The sequence below is a fragment of the Mytilus trossulus genome, chromosome 6, assembly GCF_036588685.1.
Source record: "Mytilus trossulus isolate FHL-02 chromosome 6, PNRI_Mtr1.1.1.hap1, whole genome shotgun sequence".
NCBI classification, from domain to species: domain Eukaryota; kingdom Metazoa; phylum Mollusca; class Bivalvia; order Mytilida; family Mytilidae; genus Mytilus; species Mytilus trossulus.
In genome coordinates, this window is record NC_086378.1 from 49,291,698 (window position 1) to 49,303,744 (window position 12,047).

Sequence of the window (12,047 nt, forward strand, 5' to 3'; positions counted from 1 at the left end):
TATCACAAGAACCATAACTGATGAACAGTGAAAGTGAAAATTGTCAATATCAAATTTGACCTCAATTTTGTCATCAGTATCAACATATTAAAATTTGAAATGCTTAGGTTGAATGGTTCATGAGTAAATGCAACAACATGAATGGAAACGCCATTTTTCTATCTTACAAGAACCATAACTCTTGAATGGTAAAAGTCAAAATTGACATTATTGAACTTGGCCTCCATTTTGTCATCAGTTACAACATATTAAAATTTGAAAAGCTTCGGTTGAACAGTTCATGAGTAAATACAGGGACAGGACTGGAATAGTCATTTTTCAAACTTTCAAGATCCATTGCTCCTGAACGGTAAAAGTCAAAATTGTCATTATTGAACTTGACCTCTATTTTGTCATCTGTAACAACATATAAAAATTTGGGGAGCTTTGGTTGCATGAGTAAATTCACGGACACGCCTGGAAATGCCATTTTTCAATCTTCCAAGAACCATAACTCCTGAACGGTTTAAGTCAAAATCCTCATTATTGAACTTGACCTTCATTTTGTTGTCTGTAACAACATATTAAATTTTAAAAGCTTTGGTTGAACGATTCATGGGTAAATGCAGGGACAACATTTGGTTGCCGCCCGACTTCACCGCCTCCTGCAGTACATCCCCAAATCAATAACCGACATTCTTGTCACAAAAATCAGGTTATAATGCTTCTTTTTGTCCCTTTTTTCTTAATGTTCAAAGATATAAACCCCAAACTGAATCCAAGCCTTCCCTTCTTTACATGGAACCTTGTAGTACAATGTCAGAGAGATCCATACTCTTAATTACAAGTTATCGTCTTGTAACATGAAAAAAAGCTTGATTTTGCACTTTTTGGGACCCTAAATACTGCATGAATTGAGCAATTACCCCCAAACTCAATCTCAGTGTTTTGGATGTATCGATAATAAAGGCGACTAAACACAAAAGCATCTTCAATGTTTTGTATGCTTTTATAGAGTCTTAGATATACAAAGAGACGTCGACAAGTGACGATGTTGCGTGCCTATTGTTACGTGAATGGCGGTAAAACGTTAAGCAAATAAAAGAGTATAAAATATTAAACTGAAACCATAATTAATGCACAACACTCAGCCTTCCTTTTGTGATATGGAACCTTGTGGTACAACATAAACTGACACACAAGTTATTGTCAAGAAACAACAAAAATGCTTGTTTTTCACCCCTTTTTTGTTCTTAATTCCTAAATTGTTGGCACCATATGGCATAACCCTAAAAATTCATTAAAACCTTCTTCTAGTGGTATTAAAAATTGTGATTTAATTTCAGAGCAATTGAAATACTTATACACAAGTTATTATCCTGAAAGTAAAAAAATGCTTGTTTTGGCCCTTTTTCGGTCCCTAATTCCTAAACGGTTGGGACCATCATCCTTAAATCAATTCGTACCTTCATTTTGTGGTATTGAACCTTCTTATTGAATTTCATAGAGATCCTTTGACTTAAACTCAAGTTATTAACCGTTTACCAAATGTGTCTACTGATGACGCAGACGACAACATCATACCATTATATGACGCAAAACAGTCGTATAAAAAGTCCTCACTTCAATGTTGCATATTTTAGATTGGATTGATGGTAAAACTGCATGCCCCTATCTGTTGTTGGCAAATGCAAAATACAAGTCCCTTCTGGTCCTTTCTAAATTGCTGAAGGAGCTTTAATTTCAGAGATGGCAACATTTTTTTTGTTTTGCAATGATTAATTATTGATAATAAGGTTTCACAATAATCACATTTTGCTACAACTGGACAGGAAATCGTCATACAATTGTATTTTCAAATGGCAAACAGATTCCAAATTCAATTCAACTTGAAAAGTACCAAAAAAACAGTTTCATCAATAAAAATAGATATTTTAAAATAGGACTGGAATGGAGCAGTAAAAGTATGATATGGGTTTTTTTAAGAATTTTAATTTCAATTAAAAGAAAACAGAACAGATATTCCTTAAACAATATACAAAACTATGCTTGTCATCCTCTTCTTCATGTTGGCAGTGAAATAAATTCAGTGCATTTACTGCAATATCTTTTTTTTGTAGGAACAATTGTTAGCACTTGATATCACAAAATTAGTCACATGATTTTTATTTTCGAAACAATATGTATAAATATTATATTTCTAAACCACATACACTATATCTGACAGTTTACATTTAAATTTACAAATAAAATATCACAGTCTTGCATACAATAATAAAAAATAACATCATGATTGATTAAAATTTATTTCTGGGTGTTTTTCTTTTTCTTTCAAAAAAATATTTTTTTAAGATTTGTTATTTCCATGAGATAAAAAAAAACCAACCAAAATAAATTTTATTTAGTTTTCTTTTACTGATTTATTATCTAACAAAGAAAATTGGTACCCAAGGATAAATGTAACAGGAATTCATAATTCTAAGAAAATATATATCTTTCATTGAAAACTACAGCCAATCAAACCATTTGAATTAAAGGCCAGATAAACAAGTGAAAATGTACCATAAAAAGTAAAAAAAATACCAACTAAATATATTTGACATAATTGTTATAAATCATGAAACAAAATTCAGGTCTCTTAAGAATTTCTGCATTTTAAATCTCAAATGCTTACATCCCTTATTTTAAGAATTAAAAGCTATAATATTAAAACAAAAAATATCATCCTCTATCCTGTATAAAATTATAAAGAAACTGAATAAAATAAGACAAATAATATACAAATTTTCAACTTGTATTTCATAAAATAAGATATGTAAAAACGTCTTTCATATCAGATGATGTAAAATTCCATTTTTTTTCTTTCTTTCAATAAATGAGGTTTTATTCCCTCCATAATTTACTTGTCAATGTCTTAGTGTCATTTAATGATTATGTACTGATGTGCTGAGGCTGGGCTATTTTTCTTTCCACTTGAGCCAAATACTTCTCAGGTATTCCAGCATTTCTGAAAAATGAAAATGAAAAGAGTTATCTCCCATGTCTGCATTTTTTTAAATCTTAAAATATCACAAGAAATTTCCTGAAAAAGATGAATATATATATGCACACCAAAAAAATATTAAGTTAACCTTTGGTTTACCAATATTTTCTTCAAAGTATATATATAAATAAATGTTTTTATACATGTATATATTTTAAATTGAAATAAATTCTACTAACAATTTTAAAATTCTGTGAAAAGGTATAATATGTATAATAAACATGACAATGATGTAATAAAATAGTTACAGCAAGACATTTTTAACATATTTTTTTTTTTATTAAATGTACTTCAATATTTTGTTTACATTTATCCAAATGCATTGTGGGCATAACAAAAAATACACTATTGTTTTTCCTTTAAACATGGATGACAGTGACCTACAAACAATGGATGAAGTACTGAGAATATAAATATATTTTGAAGTTTGACAATGTCATTTTGTAAAATACTATGAAAATTTAGTGCTCTATTTACAATCCTAATTTTGTTTACCCCCCCCCCCCCTTTCCCTTAAAGAAGGAAAACATATTATCACAGTGACAAGACATAAACTTCAATTAGTCTTATTATCTCACAAAAACTTTTTTAAATTTAAAAAGAGACCTTGATGTAATAATTGTTTTGATTTGAGCATTATATTTTAACAATGTTTGACTAAATTCTCATTTAAAACATTTATTTTTAAAAGAAAAATTCAAATGAATATTTATTTTTAAAAGAAAAATTCAACTGAACTTTATAAGACAATATGTATATTTTTTATATTGCACAAGGCTTTCTAGAATAGGTGCATAAAAGCCAAAATGTTTTGCATTGCTGCGCTTAGTGAATGTAACCTAAGTACCCATAGGTCATAAACCCTAAATCTTTGATCCCTGCTGTTAGATAATTCTGAATTATTCAATCAATGGTTAAACATAATTACAAAAAAATATATTATATCAAACATGAGGGTGGAAATGGGATTCAGTCATTCAAACCCGCATACATTATTGTAAAGCCACACACACAGTTAATCCCATGTTTAAGATAGCACTATTAGCACTGCATTTCTTAATGACAATCTTTTATGAACAAACAAATATAAATATATTGAAAAAGAAAAATATAATGTACATTGCAATGTGCATGTCACAAAGAAATATACAGAATGATTGAATAAAAAACTAAATTAATTTGACTGGTGTCATTTATCTATTCTATTAATGTTTGTTCATTTAGTTGTTTGGATTAAATTGTTTGATATGGAAACTAACGTTCGACTTTGAAAGGGAAATAATCATAGATTTTAATTACAATTAGTGAGTTATAAAATTTCCAATGCCCATTCAGAATAATTTTTTGAAATTTTCCAACGTTGGCTTTTTTGTTAGTTGTATGAGAAAATATAAGACTGACATGTTTGGGAAGATAAATATTTGTAATTTATCACATAAATTAATAAATTACTAAGTAATTTGCTGAACAACAGTATCCTCATTGATTTAAAGCAAAGTTGGACAAGTTTCCATAAACAAACAATTTATTTTCAGCAAAGTGCATGTCAACCCCTGAAATAATTTACATAGCCACACATTTGATCTTACATGCAGTTGTAACCACATTGACTTTGTGTGCAACGTGCGATACATATCTCTCTGGTATCCCAGCAGCTCTGTATTTTACAATAATAAAATTAAATAAAAATATATTTGAACTTATATTGAATGAATAGTATTCACAGGTGCTTGTTGTTACATTTTTTACATTTTCAATCCTTATAATTTGTAAATAACAATTATTAACTATTCTTGTGATTTTTTTTATCCTGTTTTTTTTTATAATTTACATGGTTGATATAGACTGCCAGAGACAATTCAGCAAGGTTTTTGAGTGAAAAAATATGTTCATGCCCTTATTCAGTAAAGTAACAAAGTCTAGACTAATATTTATTAATGTCCAAAACACTAGAGTAACATAGTTTGTCATCCCTATCAATAGTTTGAATAGGTGTTTTCCTTTTTTTTTGTCCAAGATTTTCAATACTGATAATTCTATAGTTTTAAATGCTTCACTCCTCTTTCAGATTATCAGAAATTAAAAAAACAGTCACCAAATTCATTTGAAAAAAATAATATGTGCAATCCAATCTACATTTTAAAGTGCAAGCTATATATTTATTAACAATCATTTAAGCAGGAACTACTTTCATATATAACAGTGATACATGCCAAGATAAGTCCCTTACTTGGAACACAGACACACACACAAGAGGAGTCTCTCATGAAAGTATTTCAATATAAAAGACATTTATCCAAAGATCCATATAAATATTATTAGTATAAACATTAAAGAGGTTTTTAAATTACTATTGATAGATACTATAGAAATAGATATGTATATAAGCAATGTTTTTATGAAAGCTACATGTAGAATAATTATAAATTTACATTATAAACAGATATGTAAGTAAAATATTTTCAAGATCATATATTTGAGTAAATACCTTAATTCATTCAATTTCTTCTTCTTAACATCTTCCAGTTTCAGTCTACGATGTCTTGCCTCCTCATCCAGCTTGACTCCTTCCTCAAAGAACTGGTTTCTTTCCATTACCCTTAGAGCCTCTTTCTGGCGAATCTGGGTTCTGACATCATCAGCATGAGTATGACGTTTCTTGGTGGCCTCATGTTCTTCACGTCGTTCTTTTTCAACCAATTCTTTCTGTGCCCTATAAAAATAAAATAATACTTTAAAAAATACTGATTATTGTGTATAACATTTTGATGTAAAATGCACATTTATAATCCATTACATCATTCTTTTTATATATTTTATTTTAACTTGCTAAATCATATTTGTAAATAAGCATTTTGAATTTGAATGAGAACTTATTTTTTTTTCTGACTTTATGTCATTGTATGCATGTGTTCCTCACAGTCACATGACATTATTATGACCTAAGATGTGAAGGTCACTTGCATTATTTTAACAATAAAGGATACATTGTTTTTAATACAATATTTTACATAATCTCTTATGCCTCTCCTTTTTTTTTTTTTTTTTTTTAATGAGCTATCAATTCTTTCAAATTTGAAGTCATAAACTCTACAAAAACATTCAGTTACACATACCTGAGAACCCTTTCGAATTCAGCTCTTTCCCTCTGAGCTTGAACTGCCATGAAATGCTCTTTCTGTGACATTTGATTGGCTCTAGCTTGAATCAACATAGCTTCTGTCACTGCCTTCTTCTTTGATTCCTCTGCTTCTTTCTTACGCCACTCTCTTTCTGTCTTTTCTTGTGCCCGTTTAGCTCTGAGAGCATCCCGTTCTGCTTGCTCATCCCTAGCTCTTTCTTGCATGGCTCGTAATCTTGCAGTTTCTCTTTCTTTTTCAACTCTGATCCTTTCCTGTTCTTTTTCGTAAGCAGCTTCTCTTTCCTATTATTCAATACATTTGAGTAAAATTACCACATTCAATGTACAATTTCAAAGATAATTATAAAAAACAAGAATGTGTCCACAGTACACGGATGCCCCACTCGCACTATCATTTTCTATGTTTACTGGACCGTGAAATTGGAATAAATTCTCTAATTTGGCATTAAAATTAGAATGATCTTATCAAAGGGAACATGCATACTCAGTTTCAAGTTGATTGTACTTCAACTTCATCAAAAACTACCTTGACCAAAAACTTTTACCTGAAGTGTAATGGACAGACGAACGAACAGACGGACGGACTAACGGACGGACTAACGGACGCACAGACCAGAAAACATAATTGAGAAACAATTCCTTCATGCCATGCTCTATGCTCATTTTAACATGGGTAGGCATTATATTTGTCGATATTTTACATTGAGCGTTAGCGAGGTGTAAAATGTGGTCAAATTTAATGCCTACCCATGGTAAAATGAGCATAGAGCATGACATGAAGGAATTATTTCGATTCTAATATGACAAATACAATATATTTAAAGGTCGAAGCGTACAAAAATACCATAAGAATGTTTGGCTGTTCCCGTGTCCTCCCGGAGGAGTCTGTATATTACATTTCATATTTGATATGTTTAAAAACTACGAGCAGAGCAAGTATATGTTCTTTGATAAAAATATATAGTAAAAGTTTATGTTAGCTGCTAAAAGGTAAATATTTAAAAGGATAACGATGGAAACAACGTTAATATAAACAGTAAGTTCAGGCGCATGTGTCAAACATATTTTTTGTGCTCATTAGAACATGGCTTTGTTTACAAAGCATAATAAGGACGTCATATTAGAATGCCCCTTTACTATCGTAGGTGGGGCATAAAAATATTTTAAAAAACAAAAAATCTTAGAATATGAAAGTTGCAAAAAATGATATCCAATATCCAGACCACAAACAACTAGCATAATACAATACTATATGTACTATTATTTTTTTAGGAACCTGTGAATATGCTATACCATTCAATTTGACAAAAAAAAACAAGAGACAAAAAAAAATATTTATAGTATCCAACTTACTGCTTTCTGTTTCATGTATTCAATTACTTTCTGTTCCTCCACCTGCTCTTGTTCTTGTTTAATGACTTTACGTTTCATTTGATCTGCATTAGCCTTGTTCAAATCTTCCTGTTAAACAAGAAAAAACATCATAAAATAAATATAGAGATTGCTAAGTTGCCATGAATCTGAAAAGTACTGAAAAAGTCAATATTTATTTGAAAATATTTTTTCTGTGTATGTTAACACTTATCTTGAAGTGTTTTTCTACAAAAAAGAAATGCTTATTTTAAAAAAAATACATTAATTAGTTGTTACTTTTACAAAACTATGTTGACTGTTCAACAGTTGAAATATTTAAGCCGATTCAGTAAGTTCGGTTGATCAAATATATATTTAAATCAAGGTTTTTGAATCACTATACCAACCCTCAGTTGTGTCTGTTCTACTTTCTTCTTTTCTAAACCAGTTCTATCTTCATCCATCATTTTTTCAATGTATTTCTGCATCTGAATATTTTCTTGGTCTTTACGTTCAAGATCAAAGAGTCTCTCTTGTTCATTTTCCTGAATTTGGTCTAATAATTTGGCAGCACCCATTAATCTTTCTTCTTTCCTTCGTTTCTCTATTTCCTCTTGTATTTTGATGGCATTCTGTCGATCAACCTCCATCATAACATCCAATCTTTTCTCTTCCTCTGTCATTTCACCTGAAATCTGCCTTTTTTCAAGTATTTGTGCATCTCTAATTGCATGGCATTTTGCATTTAAAATAAGCTGAAAAAGAAATGACAAATATTAATAGGAATATAGATTAGTAAAAATAATTATCATGTTTATGATACGGTTAACTGTTTAAATAAGAAACTATCTTCCAAATGACCAAGGTTAATGTCAGACAATGAATAGACTTAGGTTGAGACTAGATCTGCATGTTCCTTTTAAGAGCTTGATTTTAAAATTAGCAAAAATCAGATTGATTATTCAAAATTTGTTAAAATGAACTTTTGTTTTGATTTCGATTTCCAGGAAGAGTTAAATTTGGAATCTACTAGAAAAGAGGATCCACTATTTTTCTCGTTGGTGTTAAATGATTCATCTCAGGTCTGCATGCAGGTAATTTTTGGACTATTTATAAACTTTTTTATTTTTGTGATAGAAAATAGCAACAATCAAGTATGAACACATATCCATATCAATCTTTTAACACAATGTGTACCTCATTAAGATGTTTAATTTCATCCTCTTGTTCTTGTCTCATTTCATTTGCCTTGGATAATAAATGTTCTGCATTTTCTTTTGCTTCTTCCTCAAGGTCATTGAGCTTCTCATTTTTCCTCCTATCCATGTCAAGCTGTTTGAATAAAGCTTTACGTTGTTGGCTTGCTTCCTGTTAAGAAAAAAAGATGTATATCTCATTACTTACACAAAGGTAACTGTAAGCTAATATTATTGGAACTGGCCGTGAAATTCCAACACATGTCATTAAATGAGCTATCTTTTCTAAGAAATTATTAAAGGTCTAAAAAATCATTCACATTATTCTGTTATTGTTAGTTGTGCAATTTGCTCAGTCTAAAGTTTTCTGTGTTGTTTCTGTGTAGTTTTATTTGTCTGTTTGTCTTTTTCATTTTTAGCCATGTTGTTGTCAGTTTATTTTCAATTCATGAGTTTGACTGATCCTCTGGTATCTTTCGCCCCTCTTGTACATGATAAAATTTAAAAGCAAAGATTAAAGCTTAAACTCAACATGTACAGATGAATACAAGACTTGAACAAAGAATTTTTTTTTTACAATTAAACAATTTAACATAAACATACGTTATTAGCAAAGTTGTATGACTTAGATTAAACAGTCTTCATACATTCTTTAATATTAGGGATTCATTTGGGTAAGCATACATGTACAGAAACTTATTTTTATGGATTTCTGAATCCGTCAATTCGGAAATGAATAATCCGACATTTTTACGGTAGGTAGTAATGTCATTAATTAACAGATCCAGGTGTGAATGGTATTATATACTTGTCCTTTCATCTTAATCCATGCAACAAAACAATTATGCCTCATTGATTTCAAAATCAACATACAACACATTTTATAAAAAGAGTATTTTAAATATAATTTACCATAGCTGCCTCTTTTTCTCTCTTGATTTGTTCAAGTTGTGCCAATCTTTGTTCTTTGGTTAAAGTTTGAGCACAGTTAACAATTCTATGGAATTCATATCTTGGTAGTACAATACTCTGTCCAGATGGATCTTCTGTTGGAACTCTGAAAAAGAAAAAAATCCATTGAGATGATTTTTTTTGAGCCAATAATTCTAAAAGGTAACATTTTTTGGTAAAAAAAATAGCACATAATGTCATTGTACTATAATCATGATAAAATGTTCTTCATGTTCTTACATGTCTTAGGACCATACATTTTTCTTTCATCATTTTTTTCTAATAACAGATACATGAATAACACTTACATTAAATTTCTAATTAAATCTTTTGTGATAACTTGGACTGTTTCTTTGTTTTTGTTTTTCTTTCCTTTACTTTTACGTTTTGCACTTCTATCCCTGGCTAGCTGTTCTATTGATAGATCATCATTTGTCCATTTCTCTTCTAACATCTCTTGTCTTTTCTCAACATGGGTTGGTTTTCCAAATAAATTTTCATCTACCTGTGATGAGTGACTAACTACTCTGTAATTTTTTGTTTTTGCACGTCTGGATGCTGAGGAGGCTGAAGAATGGCTCCCAACAGCTGATATTGCGCTGCCAGGCTGAAATGGTAAAAAGAAATAAAATTTTGCAAACAATATGTCATGTACAAAATGTACGTTGTGATAGAGCACAAGTTATTTTAAAACCAGCAAAATTGACAACTTTATTTAGATACCTCTTGTTGATCATTATGATACATTATGAACATTTGGTAAATAATTTAGCAATATGCATTGATATTTTCAAGGAAATCAGTGCACATAGTTGCTTTACTATATAGACTATAGTACTACAAAACTTAGTGGTACAAACATGAAAATTTCAATTGACCAGTATTTGCCAGTATTGACCACTTGGGGAGTATTGTTCGGGGCGGTAATTATGTAAATACCACTGGTAAATACAGGAATCCAGGTCCGTCCGCCCTGATTCTGGTTCGCCCTAGTTTCTGTTCGCCCTAGTTTCTGTTCGCCCTAATACCTGTTTGCCCCGAGTTCGTTCGCCCTGATTTTTTTGTATAGTGTTGCTTTGTGTGTATATAATTGATTGTGTTGAAGTCAGTCTACAATTTTGCCGAATATGTACGATGTTTCATGTTAACTTGTCTAAAGCTAGCTGTTATTCTAGGTTATCAGTTTCAGTACATCTCAGGACTACAAGATATTGTGACTTCAAGGTATCTGTATGTAATTACGTTACTAGGAAATATAAGCTTCTGTGAATTTCAGCACTACATGACTACATTGTATTTTTAAATGTAAAACAACTGAAGACTAAATTATTAATCCATCAAAGACAATTTACATAACAATCAGTGATATCAAAGGTTTCAAATGACACCTAATCAGCAATAAAATTTCAATCAACAGTAAACTAATTAAAAGTAATTGTATACCTAATAAAATTAAGTGTAACAATGCAGCCAAGAATTTTATTTAATTAATATAAATTTGGCATATATTCTGTATTTAACTTTTAATAGATATACATAAATTTTAATATATATAAATATATTTCGTTCATTGATGTAACATAATATACATAATACATATCATAAATGAATATAGGGCGAACGGACTACCAGGGCGAACAAACTCAGTGCGAACGAACCTAGGGCGAACATGTAATCAGGGCGAACGATCCCGATACCTAAATACAGGGGGTGGTATTTACCGCCCAACCTTGTATATAGTACTCCAAAACTTAGTGGTACTCCATATATAATATATGGTCAGATCATGTCATATGTTTTTCGTACTATGCAAGCTTTTTCAATGGAATCGTAATAATGCATTCTTAATATAACGAAAACACATGAGACTATGACATCATATAGGTGGAGGCAACAATTTAATTAAGATGCCAAATATATCTTATTCTTAGTCAGTCTTAGATCAAATACCTAGTTATGAAACAAAATATTGATTGTCACTGCAAGGATCTACTGCAACTACAGACATATTATCATTTTAAGATACTATATTTAATTTAACAGCTGACACTCGACAGGATGACCAATCTTGATTGGCCGACATTGTACAAATCAACTTTTGTATATATTAGTATTTCATGATATTGTTAAAATAACGAGGACATTTCAATAAGTTAAATAGATCATTGTGATGCCGTGTATTGTTTTCTCAAAACTGCAAGTGTTTTTATGACTTACCATGTTGATATTTTGTAGTAAAGTATTAGAAACAGTTAATGCATAAACAAGCAGCAGACATGTATTTACAACGTGTAGTTATGGAAACTCTATACAGAGGGCGTGCTAATCAAGAGAAGATAATATTTCACTGTCGCCTATGCGCTTTAAATTGTCCATGTGCCTA

General features: G+C 30.3%; 1 protein-coding gene across 2 annotated transcripts; it reads right to left on the reverse strand.

The window, feature by feature from the left end:
• Nucleotides 1-1,951: 1,951 nt before the first annotated feature.
• LOC134721465 (cilia- and flagella-associated protein 45-like) lies at nucleotides 1,952-12,044 on the reverse strand. Of its 2 annotated transcripts, XM_063584513.1 has the most exons (10): nucleotides 11,882-12,044; nucleotides 9,973-10,271; nucleotides 9,626-9,770; nucleotides 8,715-8,885; nucleotides 7,925-8,272; nucleotides 7,518-7,625; nucleotides 6,139-6,446; nucleotides 5,511-5,735; nucleotides 4,612-4,679; nucleotides 1,952-2,986 (listed from the first exon to the last, which is right to left on the reverse strand). In XM_063584513.1, coding segments are annotated over exons 1-10 (1,677 nt in total). In that variant the 5' UTR covers nucleotides 11,885-12,044; the 3' UTR covers nucleotides 1,952-2,984. The 2 variants fall into 2 exon arrangements, with proteins under 2 accessions (XP_063440583.1, XP_063440582.1); XM_063584512.1 differs by lacking the exon at nucleotides 4,612-4,679.
• Between the last annotated feature and the right edge of the window lie 3 nt (nucleotides 12,045-12,047).